The following is a 22,437-nucleotide window of genomic DNA, read 5'->3' on the forward strand; positions in this document are numbered from 1 at the left end:
CGGGATTGAAGGCTGCCATAGTTTGTTTTAGGGTTGATATTACTGTTGTCTTAAGTGTCTATTTTGGGAGTAACTTGTTAATTAAGTTTTTGATCTATCTGTTACTGCTGGCAGTGAGGTCTCACCTTGCTGTTTAACCTTTATGAACAACATATTGATCTTGTTATTTGGGATACCCTAGTGGCGAGAGTCGTAACTATTATCCTTGCCGCTAGGTCAATTTACTATCTATTACTATTACAAAGAGCCTACCTTGCTGCTTGGTAATGACATTATTTTTTAATTATTGATTAAAGTACCTTGTACTTTTAAATTTGAGATTTGGCAACTGACTGAATCAGGGTAACCAAACAGTTTTTCAGATAGATTCAGGATGAGTTCACCTGACAAACTCAGGGTAATCAAACAGTTTTTCAGGAAGAATAATGTCACAGAATCAAGGTAACCAAACAGTTTTTCAGAAAGATTCACGGCACAGAATCAGGGTAACCAAACAGTTTATTTTGTCCGAAATACGAATCCACAAAAAGTCCATCTAGCTCTTCTCTCTCCCACTTCGTCTCTCATCTCTCCACGTTTTCCGATCCCCTCTCACAAATCCCTTTCACAGTCAATCTCTCTCTCTTTCCTATTTTCTCTCACTCCACCTGACCATCCACACTGCCATCGATTGGTATTGCTTTTTTTTTATAAAAAGGGGAGGAATATGGAAGGCGAGGCAGAGAGGGAGGTAGAGAGGGTTTTTTGTGTTTTTTTTTTTTTTTTTGTTTTTTCGTTTTATTTTCCTTTGAGAGAAGACTGGTTCGTCATTGGGATTATAGAGGAATTCAGTTTATGAAGATGTTAAAGCTTTGTTATTTTCTTCCATTAAGCTTGTAAGTTTCTTCTTTCAATAAAATTATTTCTTTTCATCCATCTCTTGCAATTTATTTTACCATGTCTTTTGTTTATTTTTCATCATCTTCTTCCTCTTTTTATTTTTTCATGACCAACTAATTCTCCCACTTAGGGATAGGATGAAGCCATGAGAGAAGAAAGAATCAATGGTGTTTATAGCTCTACGTGATTATTGTATTAGCATTAGTAGATTTAATATGTGTCATGTCCACATTACTCATGCCATCCATTTATCGTATGCGTAATTGTCTACGTGTCTATATAAAATTCTGCTGATGATTGATTTTCCATGATTGTATGCGTAGTAATTGTTATTCATAGGAAACGACTGATTTAGTATCACTTGTCTCCTATGTCTTGAACCCGTCTTGAACCCACCATTCATGCCATCTAAGGATTGTGTTTTTGTTATATCTTATCATTGATTGGACCAATTTCTCTTAGTGGATTGCTTACCCCTAAGTGTTTTTCTCAACCCGTCTTCTTTACTTAGTCTATTCCGTTCTCTTTAATTAGTCTCTTTGTTAGTTTACTATTTTTAATTAAATTTTCTGTTTTTAGTCTTTTAATTATTAAATTGATGTGCTCTGCCTAAGTAGAAATTGGATTAATCACCTCCCTGTGTTTGACCCGTAACTACGATTGACCCGTACGTTTGCGGTATTACTTTTTAATTCAAACAATCAGCTATAGAATTTTCTCCAATTGTTTCTTTGATCAGGTTTGCTGGCTTTTAGCTCTCATTCATGTTTCTCTAGTTACTTACATTTTTTGTTTATCAATCCGTCTTATTTTTTATATGTCCATCTAATATGCAAAGTGACAGTGATAAAACTACTATGCTGCCATCCAGGATGATTTTTTACCAAGAACTGCTACGCCCTTAGAAGATTGTGTCTAACTGATTTGTCCAGATCGATTGGAGGTTCTCTCTGTTGCTTGATTTTTCTGCCTCTCCAACTTGAACCCTCCCTTTGCAATTTGAGATTTGTACAAGCTCATGTAATTTCTAATTAGTTGATTTTGGTTGTATTGACAATTTCCATAAGTATTTTAGGCAAATGGGTATTGTAAGTTCATTTATGTAATTATTTTTTTCAAACAGTATGATGGTAATGGCACCTCTGTAGTTTAGGTAGTTAAAAAGATGTTTTCACTGCTATTCTAATCTTATTTGGCTTAATTTGGTGGTTAATGGCATTTATGTAAATATTAGCAATAGTTATATCTGACTGTTTTGGAACAAGATTACCAAACGCCATTGATTTTCTTTTTCTGTTTTGGAACGCGTTATGGAACAGGTTTACCAAACACTCACTTGGAGGCAAAGAACCCATTTTCAGACAAAACAAGAAAAGATGATCGTGCAAAAGAACAGCGTTCTCAGAACAAGAACGTTACCAAACGCAGCCTTAGATTCCTTATTCTTGAACTGATTCAAGCCGATTTGAATCGGAATCCTCTCTGACTGGTTTTGTTTCCGATTCCAAGTTTTAAAGCCTTGACCGGAGGGGAAAGCCTTCAAAGTTGAAACACACAGCCGTCGCTACGGCCACTAGAGTAGTCTCTTCTTCAAAAATGTGGTTGCGGCGTATAACAGTGGTTCCCTACTTCGGAGCCTTGAGGAGATCGCCCAGGTCTCAGTGCCTTCTTACTTCCGTCTATTCATACTCGGACGCTCCTTGCAAAAAGCCGAAGCTTGCCCCTTTACAGGTATCTTTCAAGCCTGGTTTTTTTTTTTTTTTTTAATAAAAAATATCTTCTCCACCACAATCTTCCACTTCTTCTTCTTTTTCTTTGTTACCATATTTTTTTCATACGAGCTTTTATGTTTTTGAAATGTAATTGAATATGTTGTTTGGTTTGTTTTACTTAGCTTTCCATCCTGGGTTCTTTTGTGATTTTTCTGCAGGAGAGGAGAATGATTGATAAGTTCAGGCTGTGGGCTAAAGGGGGCCATGGCGGCAATGGGTGTTCCAGCTTCCACCGCAGCCGATGTGATCGCCGGGGCAAGCCCGATGGTGGCTTAGCTCTCTGTTTAATTTCCGTGTTCTCCTCCCCTCTCTCCCCCATTCTTTTTCTGGGTCAAGATTTATGTTGGAATTACTTAATTTTTTGTTTTTCTCTCCTTCGAATTACTTAATTTCTCCTTACCATAAAAAAAGAAGAAGAAAGCGTTATCTTCTGGAATTTGGGTTTTGTTTTATTGAGTTTTATAATTGTTTCGTCATTAGTAATGATTTTTTTTTTTTTCTTTTTCTTCAATTTGGGAATTAATGTAGGTGGGAATGGTGGAAGAGGTGGTAATGTGATTCTAGAATGTTCAGCCGCAGTCTGGGACTTCAGCAATCTGCAACATCACTTGGTACCACACTCCCTTCCATTCAGTTCAGTCTTCTCCTTCATTCATGACTGACCATCATTAGTGATTGAAGCATGAATCCAATTCCTTGTCTTCTTACTAGCTCAATGTGTTAAACATTCACCATTATTAGTAACATATTGAATGTGTCACAGAATGCAAAGAAAGGGGGGCATGGAGCCTCGAAGAATAAGATAGGAAGCCGAGGGGCAGACAAGGTTCTGATTCTGATTTATAAGCGCTGTTCTGTTATCCTTGTGAGGTCCTTTTATGTTATTTTTTTCTTGTTAGCAATCATATGGTGGGAGAATACTGAAACTTGCTAATAACATGATTTCATATGGTAGGTTGTGCAAGTACCTGTTGGCACTACAATTCATCTTCTAGAGGGTGAATTTCCATCTTTAATTGAGAAGTCTTCCTCCACAGCTTTGGATCCTTGGGAGATCCCGGGTGAACTTGAAGGTAATGGTGGTAGTCTGTCTACATCCAATCGACAGAACACAATTTTGGATCCTTGGGAGATCCCAGGTGAACTTGAGGGTAATGAGGGTAGTTTGTCTACATCCGATCGACAGAACACAATTATCCCCAGTACAACAGAGGTATTGGAAAGAAAGGACTTTGATGTCTCATCTTCATGCATTGAAAGTTTCAACAAGAAATCACCTAGCACCCTGCACGGAGTCCAGGGGTCATCAGATGGAATTCATGCTCGGTCTTCTCCATTCAGCAAACAATTCAAAGCAGGTATTGATGAATCTGTCTCCCACTCTGAAGAAGGTGAGAGTGAGGATGAAGATGTAGAAATTGGTGACAGTATGTCAGGGGAAGAATGGGAAGAGGATGAGGAAGAAGAAGTGGAAATTGTACAATATAATGTTGCTGAATTAAAAGAACCAGGTCAGCAAGTTGTCATTGCTCAGGGAGGAGAGGGTGGTCTTGGTAATGTCTCTTCTGCAAAGGTCTCTATGGCCCATAAACACATGAAGCATGGCAACCACAAGGATGGAGCCCCTGAACTTGAGTTATCAGAAGATGAAGATCAATCCTCGCCTAGTGTTGGTTCACCTGGTTCAGAAGCTGTCCTAATATTAGAACTAAAGAGTATAGCTGATGTGGGCCTAGTTGGGATGCCAAATGCTGGTAAAAGTACTCTTCTAGGGGCCATTTCAAGGGCTAAGCCTGCTGTGGGCCATTATGCCTTCACAACCCTGAGGCCAAATATAGGAAATCTGAACTATGATGACTTCTTCTCAATCACTGTGGCTGACATTCCAGGACTCATAAAGGGGGCACATGAGAATCGTGGACTTGGGCATGCATTTCTGCGGCACATAGAACGAACAAAGGTTCTAGCTTTTGTGGTAGATTTGGCAGCAGCACTAGATGGAAGAAAGGGTATTCCGCCATGGGAACAGCTGAGAGATCTGGTATTGGAGCTTGAATACCATCAAGAAGGTTTGACAGATAGACCCTCCTTAGTGGTAGCAAATAAGATTGATGAGGAGGGTACTGAGGATGTATTTGAAGAATTAAAGAGAAGGGTTCAAGGTGTTCCAATTTTTCCTATCTGTGCAGTGCTGGAGGAGGGGATACCAGAGTTAAAAGCTGGCCTTCGAATGCTCATGGATGGGGTAGAGTCACAAAGGGTTGAATTAAATAGAATTATGCTTGACTAAGTCCTATGCTAATTAAGGCTGCAACATTTTTCATCACAAAGCTGCCTTGTTTTTGAATTCTTTGCATTAGTCTAAGACTGACTGACAGGAGGTAAGGGAGGATGGCTATAGAATGGATTGTGTATTATTTCCGACGATTAAAACAAGAGCCTGTTTTCCAGCAATTCAGAAGCCTTTTGATACTCATAAGTATGATGAACTCCAAAGATTTCACTTGTTTATTGAGCACTCAATAGTTGAGGACTTTTTTGCATGAGAGTATGAGACCATTGAGGTTAAAACCATGTTAAAGATATTCAAGGTTGACAATAAGGGTTCCCTTGAATGTCAATTGCGAACATGCTTCGTGTACTTTAGGTGTGTCATATGTTTCTCCATTGCTCAGATTCTTCAGTAAGGGACTATCTCCATTTTTTTTTCTCTTTAATTATCAAAGTCAATGACCTTGCTGCAGAGATGGTTCTCAAAACAGGTTACACTACATGGTTGTATGAGTTTGGTGGTGTGGGTGTTACCATGTGGTTCAAATTTGCCCGGTGGGGAGACTTCTTGCCTATGTGTCTTTTCTTGCCTTGCTAAAAGGAAAGGGATCTTATTGGTAAATAGAAGAGTGGTTGTAAGCTTGGTTTATGATTGGAGAATTGAAAGAAATGTAGGAAAGAACTGGGAGTGGACTTACCCACCAAACTCGTTTAATCTTGGATCTGGAATTTGCTACCGTATGCTTATACATGAGCTTCCATGTTAGAAGACCACTTTCATTGGAAATGTGTTAAAGATACCCTTGTCCATAACGTTTGTTGGCTTCACCAGAGTTTCTCTTTGGAGCTTTGGGGCATTACTTCTATTGCATTTGCAGACCAGTGGTTGTTCTGCGAGGCTGAAATAGCACTGCATCACTATCTGCGGATAGGATAATCCCAAAGTACCTTAGCTCCCATTGAGAAAAGCCCCTGTAACTGCTTCTGATTCTGCATGTATTATATCTCGGTTTTGATTCACAAGGGTCTTTCAGACTAAAAGTTAGCCCTTTGATAGTTATTATAATGTGCCTTTTATGTTTGCTTTATTTACACATCAGTTTGAATCAGTAGAGAGGCCTTTAATGTATACTTTATATGTATATCATTTTGAATCAGTAGAGACCAATAAATATTTTTTGTTGTTGTAGAGATCTATAATTTGAATCAAGCTGAATCTGTTTAGGCTCAGTTTGGATCTTGAGAGTCCAAACTGTGGGGTATTGGTGTACTTTTTATGTTTGATTAGTTAATATGAGTAAGCATCCTGGGAATTAGATGTTCATTTCTACATTTAGGTCAAGTGATTGTAGTAATCAAAATCTCAACCAAACACATGGGGATTTCAACTCCCAGAAACATGAGACGTGGCTATCATTTTGTTTTTGGGTAACAAGACTTGCCTATCATTGATGGAAACTAGACTGCAACCAAAATAAAATGTGGTACTAACTAGGATGCAGACATACACCCAAAAATCATAGAGGTTAAAACTCCTATTATCCAAACAAACACTATAGGAATTCCTAATGAACCTTCAATGTTCATTTTAATATATTTAAAATAGGTATCAGGAGCAACTAAGAGCATTTTGTTTAAAAGTAACTTCTTTCATGGACCTAGTAGGGCTCTGAGCCTCTGATCCTTTTTCCTTATTTATTTTCTTATTTTTTTATGCCCTGTGCGTATCCAGTGCACGAGGCTCCCATCACTGTCGGGTCTGGGGAGGGTCATAAATGATCGAAGAAAAAGAGGCTTCAGTTTTTCATATTTCCTCCCATCTTTCAGGCAATGATTCCTGCATTAGCACATTCAAATCATTGAATTTCTTAAATCCTGATAACAAAATGAGATTTAGAACCATAAATATTTGTCTTGAGAATGGTTGAATGAAGCATGAACAATGGTTCGATCAATATTATAGAGATTCACACATCCATTTCACCAGCCAATTTTTGAAATGAGTAGTAGTAAACCTCACCTTCCTCAATATCAAGCCATGTGGCAAATAAAGGTTCAAAGAGAGATTTTTGTTCTTCTTTCTTTGTTATCCAAATAATAGTTGAAAATTTTGATAAATAAACATTCAAAATGCTTTTCTTAATAATACTAAACTAATAGGCTATAAATATGTTGCTTTGTGTAAAGCGAAACCTTTTTGGTTTTTTTTTTTCTTGGTAATGTGAAAACTTACTGCTAGCTTGAAGATGCATATTCAAGTCTAAGGGCAGCCGCTTTATGTGAGAAATGCTTAAAGATTAGAATCAACCCCAAACTACCCTTCTTGGGACCCTATGAAAGCAGGACATGAACTGGATTTGACCATTTTTTAATAGGCTAAAAATGGGCTTCGCCATTCATTATAAAATTCATAGATTACTCCTAAGCTTATGTTATATTAAGATAAAGTTTGAATAATTGAATAAAAAAATGAAACATAAGATGGCCTTCAATGTAATTTCATATTGCACTAGTGTATTAGTAAATTTATAAAATGCCTAAATTACCATTAGTTTTGTTGCTTATGACATTCCATCGGAGATGAGCATATGCTTAACACCTATTAATGACATAAATGAAATGATATATATGTATATAATAAGTATGAAATTTCTTAATGAAATAATAAAATTTTCATCATGAAAGAACAAGATAATTAAGAATAAAATAGTAATTTCACAATGTAATTCACTAATTTTTTGAACCATTTATAGAGCTTAACTTAAAAAATTCAATGAAGGAAATTGTTGCTTTGTCGCGTGGCCCGTGAATTGCCATGAGGCCAATGAGAATGTGCACAGGAGTATTAACATGAATGAGATTTTTTATTTCCCAGGGGGTAGAACAATAATTTCACGTGCTTTTGTGTCTGGGCGCAAGAGCCTCACGGCTAGGCAGCATTCTTTTTACCTTCAATGATTTTCCTCCACATGCCATGAAAATTCAATTTTTTCTTACACAAAATATTAACAAACTAGGATGGCACCTGTGTCCATTGTTAGAAGCTACTAAACCTTGAAAACCTTCGTACAATCAAAATGTGAAGATACATTGATTCAGAGACTCACGGAAATTTAGTTCAGGCGCAGGTCTGATGGGACTGAAATTTGATAAAGATGAACCCAAAGGTCCCTTGTTCACATGTCAAATTTAAACTCAACTGGAGTTTATCAAGTGGCAAAGAAAGCTTTCAAAAATGTAAAACAACCAAGAGGCTGCATGACAATTTTTAGATCACCAAGAAAGTGCATGACAATACATTGGAAGGTATATGGTTGATTTTAAGTATTGAATTTGACAAGTGGCCATTCCAATCCATTCTCTAAATATCCAATGGTCAAAAAATATGGAACCCAAACCAGATGAGTTAGACATTTGATTGCACCTTAGTGAAGATTACCACTATGTACAAAGGTTACAACAATTAGATGCAAGAAAAGAGCAGAGAAAAAAATGAAACACAACAAAGTAGGAAAAATATTCATTACAATCATCATACTGAACTAAGTGAATCCGCAAGAGAGTACTATCGTGTAAAAGAAATATTCATAGCTTTCTTGATCACATCGATGATGCACTTGTAATCAAATTACAGGAATAAAATAACGAGTTCTCTTATCAAAAATGTTGATGCTACATTAATCAGGAATGAACATTAGCAACAAGGCCTAACACAACCTAAAATCCATCCTTAAATCCTGATTGCTCGAGACAAATACCCTCTCATGAAGCAGGACATGGGGTCAGTAAGCTAGGTTTGTTGTTCAAGATGAATCCTTAACCAAAATGCAGCAGGAAGTAACTATTTTCCTCTGCTTTCCTCACTTTTTACTGATTTTTCCTACTAAGAAAGTGAACCATCTCCTAACTTGCGATTTGCCACAAAACTGGACCATATTAGGTACTAATTTTCCACATGCCGGTCCTATATCCCACAGACATGAGGCCAAGCTCCCAAAGCATGTTGGGTATACTTAACGGATTCACTTTGGAACCAGGAATTTCGGACCAGTTAACGGATATTTCAATGATAGGGATGCAAAAGTGTTTGCATAAGTAGACCAATTCAACATCAAAACACCACCTGCAAAATGTTCACATACTTTATATCAGTCCCAACCTAAAAATCATACTAAACATGGATGTTGAAGCTAAAACCCTAGCCTTCTCACATATTCATATATTATGGAGGCAGAGACAGATACTTTACCAATTGTTTATGATGCAAATTATCAATATTATATTCTGCAAATTTTTTGTCTATTCAGAACAGGTAGTTTAGAGCACATTCGTCATCACTTGTTCTGGAGTAATACAAAGCCAAATTTTTTATTCTAATCTTAAGAATGACTATTCCATTTCTGTGGGAATCGTTTATGGTAAACATTCTTAAATGCTAAGAGAATCAGTGAGTTCTTCCCAGAACAATCATAAGTGATACGCACTACAGCCTTAAGCATACCACTTACAAGTTGCATGATTGATTACCATATAATCATGGAGTATACTCCAGGTCTAAAAAAGTGGGTTCGGGAACAGGATTGGTTTCCATCAATTCCAATTCAAAACGGTCCGGAATCAGCCAGAATCACCCGGACTTGGCCTAACTTGGTCGGACTTAGTATCTGTAGAAACAGGGTTATTGGAAGCGGTCAGGGCTGATTGGTCAATTCCTCCGAACCCAATCCAAGTTTGCAAAACCTGGGAATACTGCTACCTTACAATTTAAAATGTTCAAGAATAATTATTTATCTTATTGCAAAGCTCCATAACTAAGGTTCACCAATAAAGCCATCCATACCTAGAACGTATACATTTCTCAGGAGAATCTCTCTGAATGTGGAAAGTTACAGGTGAAAAGTCAACATTGACTTTCAGACATATGGGTAATAACTTACAGATTACACCGCTTTCAAAATAGATCACATTAAAATAATGCATAATTCTTACGTTATTCCAGAAATCAGCTAATACTAACAAGCCACTACGATTTTGGAAAATTAATCACAAGAAACATGTCAGGTAAAATTGCATGGCAAAGTGCATGTCATCATTAGTGGCAAATTTGGATGGATACCTTTTCAAATGAATGTTTGTGAATAGTTTCCGAGCAGCAGCTCTAGTGAACATCTTAAAGCCACACTGACAATCAACAAAAGAAACAAGAAAAGGGGTGAAACATGTACAAAAACTGTTAGTGATTAGCTTCAATTAAGGCTTAGGAAGATGCTGCAAGTGAGCTCTAGTATTTTAACAACTACTGTCGTTTTTGGGGCAAAAAAACACCTGTGTATCTCGAATTCCTGGACCAGCAGTCAAGAGAACCACAATATGGAAACCCTTCATAAGGAAATTCCTGTACCACTTCCGCTGAAACATTAGGTAATAAGCTATAAGCAAGAGAAGTGAGGATACAGAAAAAAATACAAGTATAAAAAGGTGAACAAAGTTAACAAGACTAAACTGTAGCCAGTGCCTTCTCCTCAAGATGAGCACGAGAACCAAATGCAGCAATTGGTATATCAGAAACTCTTGCACTCAAATCACTAGATGGTGCATCCCCCAACTGGAGTTCCTTTCTAGCCACTGCACGTATCTGATAGGTGAAATGTCAATGTAATCTAAACCACATTCATTATCCCACCTATAAACCAGAAACCTAAATCCTGAATCTCAGGTATGAGTCGTACTTCTAAATTATGAAAGAACAGAGCAAGTGCATCGACAATGCAAATGGTTTCCAACCAAACCTGATTTTCAAGTTTTTCTAGGTCATTAACCTTAGTTGCCCCATCAGCATCAAGCATTAGGAGTAGTTCACCACGTGAATGCAGCATTCCCTGTTTTACAATGCTTTCACAATATCAAAGAGCTTCAATCAATTCTTGTGATTTATACAATATAAAAAATAGATATTGAGAATGAAGACTATTTCAGTTACAAGAAAAGGAACAGTTTAGATAGACTCACTTTTCTGATAGCTTCTCCCTTGCCATGGTTTCTTCCAAGAAGAATAACCCTAACATTATCTATTGTGTATCTCTTAACAAAGTCAAAAGCTACTCTGTTTGTCCCATCACCACTCCCATCATCAACTATTACCACCTGTTCAAGAACTCATCAATGGTTTGAGAAATTATTTGACATACAATAATTACTAAATGACTTGGAAAAGATAACCAATTTATCATGTTCAATGTCATAAGATTTGGTTGGGAAAAGGCTGAGTAGTTGCTGTAATGTCATAAGATTTGAGAGACGAAAGGAGGAATTAGGAGGAAAGTTAACATGACTGGGCAAAACAAACTTAGAAACTAGAAATTATAATCTCCAAAGGAAAAGCTCTCAAGCCCGCCTTCTACAACCCAAAACCACCTGACAAATAGGACTTCTTGTGGCCCCACTTGGTGGAGTAAACCCCAGGTGCAACACATGCACCTGAAGGCGCTAAGCTTAAAACTGACATAAAATGATCAATATGGCTGGATAATCTATTTCAAATGATATGTTACAGTTAAAATTATACCTCATAAGAAAAAGACTTGTCTTTCGCCGCACGTTGTTGGAGATAACTACAATGCAAAATTCCAATAATTATAATCCAAATCTCTCCCTACAATATCATTTCTATGACTACTTAACAATAAGGTTATGATAGCAAATGACTGGGTTACACAATAACTACAGAAGAAAAGTGAGAACATAAATATCAAATATTATGCTTGATTGAGATATATTGGATAAGAGACATCACATGGCAAGTAAGTTTATTTGCAACCAAATCACTATATTTATCAGTACAAGAAACAAACTTGTAGCATTCAACATGGTCTACGGATAAGTCCTATAATTGAAAGAGTAAATCATGTATTTGGAAACTCCGCCAGTGTTTTATGCTTGCCAGTCCCAAGCTCAGATAAAGGAGGCTTTTTCTTTTATGACACCAAAACAGAACTAGAAATTAAAAGTTCAGAATCACGGCCAAATATCGTATCAGCAATCTTGGTGGATCTAGCCTTAGCTAGAACATGTGCTAGCCAAATTACGTCTTGAATAACCTTGTTTACAGTAGCTGATTCAAAAAACTCAAAAAAGAAATTATATTATAGAAAAGATGAAAGAGCTGCCAGGGCCATCAATGAAAGTTTTCTTTCTGCAGCCACCCAACCAGAAGTGCAGAATCAGTCCAAATAGCTAGGCGCTTGATGCCTTGGTCTTTTGCTGTCCGGATTCCTTGTTCAATTGCCTTCCCTTGATCCCTTCTGCTTCATCTGCCAAATCTACGGAACCATAATCAAAGGAGAAAACATACAGCTCTTCATTAAGACATAAGATAGATGCCCAACCACTTTCCTTAGTTGTAGGATGAAAACTCCCATCAGTATGTAACAATGTGTGACCATCAGGCTAACCGAACTTTTGCAGAGAAACAGTTATAGAGGTCAGGGGAGGAGGAGATTCAGTAGTCTCTGGGGAGAGGTGGCACCAATTTGTGGGCTTGGGAAGTTATGATTTAAAATTGCACTCCATTGATGAATATGGAAGAGAACACGATGGGGTTTTGGTCAATCCTGCTCATGAAAAGCATGGTTCCTTTCCATCCAAATAAAGTATAAAATGAATGAACCAATTTCCAAAACATGATTAATTTCTCTTTTGGAAAACAAAGAGTTGAGAAGAGAAGAAGACAGTGATGAAAAGGAAGAAACCAAAAGGGAAGAAATGTGTAAACCAAGAGGACTAGCAAACCGAATAATACGAGAAAAGGGGTATTCAAAGAATAGATGCCACAAGTATTCCTCAGCTTCAAGATACATTAAACACGTGGTCTCTATGGGAAAAAATTTCTTAAGATAAGATCTAGTGAGTAGACCATTATGACAGCATTTCCAAAGAAATAGCTTGAATTTGGGGTGTACCTTTAATTTCCAAATGTGATTCCAAATAGCAGGTTGAGAGGGGTGGGTGTCAAAGGAAATATTAGTATTGATTTTCGCAAGGCATGAGGCTGCAATTTTTGTGGAAAAGTGTCTAGTCTGGGAAAAGGGAAAAATAGTTCATCCCTAGTGACTGATGGTGAAAGCTTCACCTAAAGAATAGAAGAAGCTATATTCGGGGGGTAGAGAGAGGAAATGAGGGGAAGATTCCATTCACCATTGGGGTCCCTTAATTCCGCCACTTGAAAGTATGGAGGAGAGGTGGGAGGAGAATATGGAATAATAAAGGAGGGTAGGGAAGGGATCCAAGGGTCTGACCAGATCTTCACCAAATTGCCAGATCCAATTCGCCAACAGAGGAGTTCTTTTAGAGTGGGTCGAAGTTTTCAAATATCCCTCCAAAATTTAGAGCAACTCTTAGGGGTAGAAGCTACTAACAGTGAAGAATTGTGAAAGTATTTCGCTTTTAGAACGTGGGCCCAAAGAGAGGATGGGTTATTTATGAGACGCCAGCAGAAATTGAGTAGTAAAGCAAAATTATGATTTGTACTACTACGAAAACCCAGTCCCCCTATAGATTTGGGTTGGCACAATGCATTCCCTGAGATGGTATGGATTTTCTTCTTTAAAGATGAGTGACCCCATCAAAAATCTCTTTGGATTGAATCAATTTTATGACAAACGAAAAGTGGGAATCGGTAAAGGGCCATATTATAGGTTGGGTAAGCGGAAAGAACAGACTTGATGAGCATGGTGCGTCCAGCCTGTGAAAGTAAATTCATTTTCCGTCCAGCCAGCTTGCTCTCAAGTCTCAAGTTTGTCAAATATCCTGGAAGGAAGAAGATCCAGCCCGGGGCCAGAATAATTTGGTACGCAGATACAGGGAGTTGTTTGAAACCAAGAAGTCTAGACAAAGATTGGTGAGTCGAATCCGAACAGTTTGCACTAAAATGGATAAAACTCTTATCGAGGTTGACCTTTTGTCCCGACATGTCTTCGAAGAGATCAAGGACAGACTTTATAGCAAGGAAATCATCTTCAGTGGTACGACCAAAAAAAAACAATCATCTGCAAAGAAGAGACGGGATATAATCGGGGCTGAATGAGCCAACCTAAAACCTCTGAATAAGCCATCTTCTTGGGCTGCCATTATCATGCGGGACAATCCTTCCATTACAAGGAGAAAGAGGTAGGGTGAGAGAGGGTCACCCTGACGGAGTCCTCTGGATGGAGTGAAATGAGAGAAAGCTGATCTGTTGAGTTTAATAGAATAAGAACAGGAGGACATGCATAAAGATACAAGGTTGCACCATTGGTCTTTGAGACCTAACATTTTCATAATGGCGCGCACACAAAACCCCATTCAATCATAAGCTTTAGACATGTCAATCTTCAAGGTTAAAAACCTGATTTTCCTTTTTTGTGACTCAAGAAATACAAAATTTCTTGGGCCAAGATAATATTGTCCGTGATCTGGCACTCCTTAACAAAAGCTATCTGGAGCGGAGAGATAAAATGATGCAAGAATGGGTGTAGCCTAGATGCCATAAGTTTAGGCCAAATTACAAAGGCTGATAGGCCGAAAAAGATCCCCACGATCAGCCCCTTTTTCCTTAGGAATGAGAGTGAGCAAAGTGTGGTTTAATTCGCCGGGGGAAGGGAGAGGGGAGAAGCAGTTGGAGAAGAAATTATAAACAAGTTGGTACAAATCAGGGGATACCAAATCTCAGCATTTCTGGTAGAAAAAGCCTGGAAGCCATCTGGTCCAGGTGCTTTGTAAGGGTCCATGCTGAAAACCACTTCTTCGATATCATCAAGTGAAGGAATGCAGGTTAAACCTTTATTGTCTTCAGCCAAGAAAGTGGGCTGAAATAAGTCTACCGGACAATTCGGGTCTAGAGGGTCGGAGTTTTTGAAAAGGTTAGAAAACAAATCAGTAAAAACAGAAGCAGTTTCCCCCGGGGGGGGGGGGGGGGGAGGAGAGGACAATACCTTCAGTACTTTGGATTGAAAGAATTCTATTAGAACGCTGCCTGTTACGGGTAAAGGCATAAAAATAGCGGGTATTGCGGTCACCCAAACAGACATAGGTATCTCGATATTTTTGTTTCCAAAAAATTTCCTCTTCAGATAAAGGAGGGTTGGTGAATCAGGTCGGCAGCCAACACTATAAAAAACATTAGCCAAACCCTTTTTTATGGATCCTAGAACCTTATATTTTCAACCTTATGCAAGAGCATACCCTGGAAGCGACGTGCTACACTTTGACCCGGGTGTAGTGAATAGTGAGCAAGGGTGATGAGGCATAAAACACCCCACCTATCAGAGGCTGCCACATGTCCGACCTGACCTTAGTCCGAGAACCAAATTGAGCCGAGCTGAAAATCGGGCCGACCCCATCCCCGATAAGTCACCTGACAGAGCCAGACTTGCGCAAGCTAGCCGGTGGCTGAGGCCGAGCTCACACAGGTCAGCCATGAACCCCTGGCCGAGCTGATTGCCGAGACCAACCTCTCGGGCCGACCTCTCAGGCCGAGGTGACTGCCAAGGCCGACCGACTAGGCCGACCTCCCAAGCCGAGCCCTCCTACACGGAAGCTACCATAGCGCCCCACCGGGGATCGCGGGGCCACGTCAGCGCATCTCGAGAATCACGGGATAAGAATCGAGTCACGATCCCAGCGCGAAACGAAGTCACACTCTACATGGACTCTTACCTTAACAAGAGCCCGACCCCGAAAATAGCTCTCCACTCCGCTCTACGCGAGAGAGCCTTCCAGAAGAAGGACTCCTACCATACTAGGACTCTCCCAACCGCCTCATTTCATCCTCACTCTATAAATACCCAGGTATGCAGCACCACTCCTCATCTTGCTTTCACTACGCAGTTACGCTGTTGCATTGGAGACCTAACTTGAGCGTCGGAGAGTCCTTGGCCAGAGCCACACCGGCTCTCTTGTGCTCATCGCTTGGTTTTTGCAGGCTCCTCCGTGGGCGAACCGAGCATCGGAGGTTTTCACCCGCAACAAAGGGTTAGCTAGGGTGTCCCCTGTAAGCGACACACTGCTTCGGTGCCTGGTTGCGGTGACAAGTAGGTCAAGGGTTCTCACACCATGGACAAGTGCGAGTAAAGAAGCTAGTCCAAAAGCGTAGGATTAGATTAGCATCTTGGAACATACAAGTTTTAACGGGAAAGAGTAGAATTGATAGCTGTTATGAGGAGACAAAGAATTAACATAGCTTGTATTCAAGAGACTAGATGGAAGGGTTAAAAAGATAACGAATTAGATGACTATAATTTTGGTATACTGGGGATAAAAGTAACAGAAGTGGGGTGGGAATAGTAGCAGATAAAGATTTAAAAAATAATGTTGTGGATGTTAAAAGATTTGGTGATAGTAAGTTACAACATTGGGAAAACATGGATGGATTAGTTCAAAGATTTAGTCAACGAGAAAAGATTGTTATAGGGGGAGATCTAAATGGACATATTGGAAGAGATCATAGAGATTATGAAAGAGTTCATGGAGAATATGGATATGGAGAAAGAAATTTGTTGTGGCTTATGATTTATCCATAGTAAAATATATTTTGAAAAGAGAGGAACATTTAGTAACCTTCATAAGTGATTAACATAGTAGCCAAATGAATTTCTTTCTAACTAGAAGGGCCGATAGGTTCTTATGCAAAGATTGTAAGGTTATACTAGGGTAAAACCTAACCACACAACATAAATTAGTGGTCATAGATATGTGTCTTAAAAAGCCGAATAGTAAGAAAGGAGAGATTATTTTCCTAGGATAAGATTGTGGAACTTAAAAGAAGAAAACTTGAAAACATTTACTGATAAATTGGTCAAACAAGGAAGATGGGACTTTGATGGAGACGCTAATATGATGCGGAACAAGATGATTGTATTAAGAACAATACTAAAGAAGTCCTAGGCAAATCTAAAGGAAAACGACATTCATCTAGGGAAACTTGGTAGTGGGATGATGAGGTTCAAGCAGCCATTAAGGATAAGAAATCTAGTTTTAAGACATGGCAAAGGGCTAAGGATGACGATGATTAAACAGGTAAAATTTGCTAGAATGAAACCAAGAAGATTGTCGAAAATGCAAGGACTAAGAAATATGCGGATCTTTATAACAATTTGAGCACAAAGTAAGGGGAAAAAGATATCTATAAAATTGCTAAAATGAGAGGAAGGAAGAGTAGAGAATTCAACCACGTTAGATGCATTAAAAGTGAAGATGATAAAGTATTAATAAGTAATGAGGATATTAAAGAGAGATGGAAAAAATATTTCTACAACTTACTAAATAAAGACAATATGATTGCAATAACCATCAACAAACTATATATATAAATATATATATATGAAAAATTAGGGTGCCTGAAATAAAAGAAGCTTTAAGGATGATGAAAATAGTTAAGGCAACAAATCCAGATGGGGTTCCAATAGAGGTGTGGAAAAACCTAGGAATCTATGGATTATCTTGGCTAACTAAGTTGTTTAATAAGATTATGAACACAAGAAAAATGCCAGATGAATGGAGGAGAAGCATTTTGGTTCTGTTTTATAAAAATAAAGCTAATAATGTAATATTCAAAGATGCAATAACTAATTAACTATAGAGGCATAAAACTAATGAGTCATACAATGAGATTATGGGAGAGAGTAACTGAAACTCGCCGGAGATAAGAAACTAATATTACGTAAAACCAATTTGTTTTATGCCAAACTACAAAAGCAATTTAAGTACTTAAAAGTGAACATAAGGCTGAACATGTGCAACGGAGGCCTTTAGATGCTTCAGTACGGAGGAGTGATTTGATTCATATCGAAGGAACTAAAAGAGCCAGTGGTAGGCCAAAAATGACTCTAAGAGAAGTGGTGAGGAAAGACATGCATAGCTTACGCCTTGTAACAAGTATAGTGTTGAATAGAGCTGATTGGAGGGAAAGAATCCATATAACCAACACCATTTAGTTGGGATAAGGCTGAGTTGAGTTGAGTTGAGTTGTAAATCATGGTATTTGGCACTCACCACTAGGACAATGACCAAATCAAATAGGCTGTACAAATCCTTCAAGTTTTCAACCAAGAAATAAAGGACAAAAACCAATTTCTCCAAAGACTATATTACACAAGGTCACCCAGTCCCAATACTGGTCTAGATTCCCAATGGTTTCTTTAATTTCTTCGGACTGTTCAACCGATTTGTAGTTTATTTCAGTGTTTATCTATAAGTTACATGACTTGTACAACATAATCCCCAATAACAGAGAAACATCTCTTCAGTTTTCAACTTGGAAAACATAGCACAAGATTATGGTGATGTAAAATAGTGTTTCAACTAATATTTTATTTCATTATGTATTTACTTAAGATCTCCATTCACTATTTATTAATTGATGTTAGATTTTTATCAACTGCCACAAATAGTTGGCTAAGGCTTTTATAGTCAGATGAGCTGTGCTTGCTTTTGATGATACTGATGATAATAAAGACAGTAAAATGTCAGTAATGGATCTTGACAGCATCATTTATAATCTAGTAATTTTCTATGATTTTATCATGTCGCTGACCCTTTTTCCCCCTCAGTTATTAGACAACTTTGCATAGCCCATACACAAACTGGATTTAGGGAGTACTTTTTTTTAACCCCCCCTCCCTTACAAAAAAAAAAAAAGAAAAGAAAAGAAAAGAAAAGCCTGTAGGGAGTTCAGACAATTTTGAAATGTTGCAAGATGGGCATACGTAATTGCAAATCACCAACGAAGTTTAACTGGCAGCATTTCCAAAAAAAAATGCAAAACAAGGAGAAAAAAAAGCAATGCTGGACCCTGGAGTCAACTATCTAGAGGACCCCACCAGGCCCCCAATGCACTTGCACCGCATGGTAACCCCCTAATTCATTGTCTTCTTTTCAGGGACTTTTGATTCCTTGAAGCCCAATCCTGTGTGGGGATCCACTAGATGGCTGACCCTGGTGTCCACAAGACATTTCCCAAATCAAAACCAAAAATACAACTTCACACTAAATACTAGTGACAGAAGATTCAATACATTCTCGGAAAAAAAAAAAATAGTGAAAAGGAAAAAGTACCTTGGACTTACTTTTTGGCATTTCATTTCCAACATGGCAGCAAAGGTATTTTCTTTCTTTTTTGTTTTTGGGTGGGAGGAGGAAGCACATAGATATTAATTATAATAATTTATCAAAATTAAAATTAGGACAATGGCAAGGACAAAGGTGGGAAGTGAATGAACAAAGAGTAGATGTGACCAACATAAACACTAATATGAATGCATCAGCTTACCTCATGGTCTCGTCGAGAGCTCCAGGAAGCCTGTGTTCTTCATTAAATGCAGGTATTATCAAAGATATGTACTTCTCTGCAGGATCAAAGATCCAGGGGCATGGAACCTGGCACACATTGATCCATCATTATCAGTATTTTCGACAATCAATTTTAATGGCCTCAATGAACTGTACTTACAGAGCTTCACTATTGTCACATTTACCCAGCAGAATAATGTCAAATATCCATAATATAGTAGTGGCCATACCTCACAGACTTGGAAGTTCTCTTAGCTCAGAAGGCTCAAGAGTTAATTCAAGCCATGAGGTTGCAACACTTCATTTCTTTTCAAAAATTTTAAAAAAGGAAAAGAAAATCTCTATAAAATAAATAAACAAATATTCAGATGCAGATGCTTTCTTTTTATTCTTTTTATATTTTCTGAACAGAAAATTGACATTAGGTGCGAATAATTTCAATTTTGTACAAAATTTGAAGTATTACTAACTGAAAATCAACGTAGAAGATTGATGCAGGGCATTCAGCCAGCCCGCCAGGCCTAGCCTACCAGGCCCAGCCCAAGGCCAGATTTGTGCCAGCAGGACCAGCAAGAGGCCTAAAAGGCCCAGCCCATAGGTCAACACCCATGCTGGCCTGACTGAATTACGCCCAGTGGTTCTGCCTTTTCATTTTCCTAGGCTAGTATTTACTCTTACTATGTGTCTTTTCAGTTTCCTAGGTCTCTTGGTACCCTTTATTGCTTTCTTTGGTACTGCTTGATTGCTTTAACAGAGAGAGAGATGGTTAACATTAAGTTGAGAGTTAGGAAGGGAAGATAGAAACTAGAAAGTGAAGTTCTTTCCTAGGTGGAGTTATGAGGTTGTTCATGCTCCTAGGTATTAGTTATTAGTCATTAAGAGTCTTTTAATTTTTCTAAGTCACTTTCTTGGTTGTAGTTCCCTATGTTTTTGGGATGTTATCTATGTCTTGGTTTTAGTTTCTAGGTGTTGAAAATCCAAAAAGTCTAGTTAATGTAAGTTGATGTATCCCAAGGGCTTTTAATGCCTCCCCTCTATACAATGAAACCATGGGCTATTCTCTAGAACTCCAGATTTTGAAGACCAAGAACTCTCTTGTGAGATTCAGCTTGTGGACTCAAGTGGCCTGTGGATTCAGCAATCATATCCAAGGTGGATCTCCTTGGTGAGGCTCTAGTGGACTCTAGCAGCCAAAACTATCTACCTCCATCAATTATCATCATCATCAACCACCATCATCCATCTCCATCTTCATCATCAAAGTAAAAGGTCCTCATCTAGTGGCTTATAAGTTGCCGGTTCCCAACCAGTTCATCGATCCTTCTTTTTTTTTTTTTTTTTTTGCATCATTGTTTAATAACAAAGTCAAATTCTATCATGTACCTTAATTATCAGATTTACAATGACAGCGCATTTGATGAAAACTGTCAAAAACACACAACCTCTTTCCACAGAGATGCTTCAGCTTCAACAATAACTTGTTACCTCCCAACATCCTTAGTATCACAAACTCTAAATCCTAAAAGTAGTAAACACACTCTTGCAATACTTCTCCGGTGACTCTGTCTGGTAAACTGACCTCAATATAGCCTTGGATTGAGTGAGCTTACTCCTACACATTTGCATACCAATTCTTCCAGGGGGAATTCAAAAATGGGGTTTCATTTTTTGCGTTTTTTTTTTTTTTTTTTTTTTTTTTGGGAGTTGGGGGTGGGGGTTGGGTTTGGTTTGGAATTACCCAACTATAAAACTAGCTTCATAAAATTCAATAATAGAAACTTAAACTTATCTGAGAGAGGAGGAGGAAATCCGAAGAGGAAAAGAAAATCGTAGAGTATATGCTGAGACGAATTAAGTCTGATCTGTATGACTTTCAACCAAGTGACTTAATAGGAAGATGATTATGGTATTGGATTTCTTTCTCAATTTAATTATTACCAGTTGAATATACCACCAAACAACCGAAAAACCTAAATGTACCAAAATTCTCATATCGTAATCGATCAAAGTTTTGTACGTAGAACTGAAAGAATCACCAAAAAGAGAAAGCAGTTTACCCGTTTCAACGAATTTGGATCCTCGAAGACCGCTTGAGCATCGCCTTGACTGAAGAATAAATGGGAGAATTCAAGATTAGAGGAGGGGAGAAATCAAGCAATGAGATAAAAGATAATCGATATCAAATTGAAAAGAAAAAGACAAATATGGTCAAGAAAAAAGCCCTACTCTTGATCGTGGTTGCATTTTCTCCTAAATGCCTCAAGGAAAATCGCTGATCCAACCCCTAAGATCAGAAGCAGAGCTAACAGAACAAAGAGTTCCGCGATTGTCCATACCCAACTCATGTTCGACACTGTACGCTAATTCCCTCTCAGGTCTCTCTTAACTCTGAATAAGTCGAGAAACTCAGCAATGCTTTGGTCGACTCTGCCTTTAATTTTTCTACAATAATGAATATTTAGTATTTAATTATGTTACCATCAAAGCCCGTTTAGCTCAGTTGGTAGAGCGCAAGGCTCGTAATCTTGTGGTCGTGGGTTCGAGCCCAACGGTGGGCGTAATTGAACGGAGGCTCCTTCCTTTTTTTTCAAGGGAAATAACTGGCTCCCGTTTTGCTTTCGTTTTTTTTTAACATGTCAAATGACACTTTTATCTATAGTATTAAGACATGCTCATTAAAAGTGGAGCACATAATAATTAGACTTGAAAATCAAGTTCAATATTGAAATAAGTATTCAGCTATTTCATGAAATTGATTTCAATTTCTCAAAAATAAGGTGAAAAATCATACCAAATACCATAATTTCATTTTATTACTCATGAGATTGAAAGAGAAATCATACCTTATGAAAAAAGGCTTTTATTTTATTTTATTTATTTATTTAGGGTTTGAAATTCTACTACTAGTCTTGCTAAAATATGTAAAATGGTTGAACATTGGGAGCATTAAGTGGTACCAAGTTGATTAAGATGCTTTGTCAAGATGATCATCAAAAGGTTTATTAAAGGGAAATTATCAACGCCACCCCCTGGCGTTTGTCTATTTTTTAAAGCACATCTACTAACTACCATAATATCAATCACCTCTCCTGCTTTACTAAACTAATTACACACAGACCCTCTGTCGTTAGTTAAGAACTGTGAAGTGGTGATATCAACAGTTTAATATTTTTTAAAAGATAATTTTGCCCTT

At 38.0% G+C, this 22,437-nt stretch overlaps 2 protein-coding genes and 1 non-coding gene across 6 annotated transcripts; 2 read left to right on the plus strand and 1 right to left on the minus strand.

Annotated features, from left to right (window-relative positions):
* The first annotated feature begins 2,460 nt into the window (after window positions 1-2,460).
* Window positions 2,461-5,184, plus strand: LOC122649164 (probable GTP-binding protein OBGM, mitochondrial). 3 transcript variants are annotated; one of them, XM_043842540.1, is made up of 7 exons: window positions 2,461-2,610; window positions 2,810-2,918; window positions 3,180-3,262; window positions 3,415-3,477; window positions 3,607-3,712; window positions 3,791-4,986; window positions 5,018-5,184. In XM_043842540.1, exons 1-6 carry the CDS (start codon window positions 2,476-2,478, stop codon window positions 4,939-4,941), a joined length of 1,647 nt encoding a protein of 548 aa, XP_043698475.1. In that variant the 5' UTR covers window positions 2,461-2,475; the 3' UTR covers window positions 4,942-4,986; window positions 5,018-5,184. The 3 variants fall into 3 exon arrangements, with proteins under 3 accessions (XP_043698475.1, XP_043698476.1, XP_043698474.1); XM_043842541.1 differs by having other exon boundaries at window positions 3,607-3,758; window positions 4,014-5,184; XM_043842539.1 differs by having other exon boundaries at window positions 3,791-5,184.
* Window positions 5,185-8,770: 3,586 nt separating this feature from the next.
* LOC122649130 (dolichyl-phosphate beta-glucosyltransferase) lies at window positions 8,771-21,638 on the minus strand. 2 transcript variants are annotated; one of them, XM_043842501.1, is made up of 10 exons: window positions 21,471-21,636; window positions 21,302-21,350; window positions 19,225-19,331; window positions 11,488-11,533; window positions 10,932-11,066; window positions 10,712-10,801; window positions 10,426-10,557; window positions 10,248-10,331; window positions 10,039-10,103; window positions 8,771-9,045 (listed from the first exon to the last, which is right to left on the minus strand). In XM_043842501.1, the coding sequence occupies exons 1-10, from the start codon at window positions 21,587-21,589 to the stop codon at window positions 8,859-8,861; spliced, it is 1,014 nt and encodes a 337-aa protein (XP_043698436.1). In that variant the 5' UTR covers window positions 21,590-21,636; the 3' UTR covers window positions 8,771-8,858. The 2 variants fall into 2 exon arrangements, with proteins under 2 accessions (XP_043698436.1, XP_043698437.1); XM_043842502.1 differs by lacking the exon at window positions 10,426-10,557 and having other exon boundaries at window positions 21,471-21,638.
* Window positions 21,639-21,729: 91 nt separating this feature from the next.
* On the plus strand, window positions 21,730-21,802 carry TRNAT-CGU. The gene has a single exon. It is a non-coding gene; the product is annotated as a tRNA-Thr (tRNA).
* The last annotated feature ends 635 nt before the right edge of the window (window positions 21,803-22,437 follow it).

Source organism: Telopea speciosissima, chromosome 1 (assembly GCF_018873765.1).
Source record: "Telopea speciosissima isolate NSW1024214 ecotype Mountain lineage chromosome 1, Tspe_v1, whole genome shotgun sequence".
In the NCBI taxonomy this organism is placed as follows: Eukaryota; Viridiplantae; Streptophyta; class Magnoliopsida; order Proteales; family Proteaceae; genus Telopea; species Telopea speciosissima.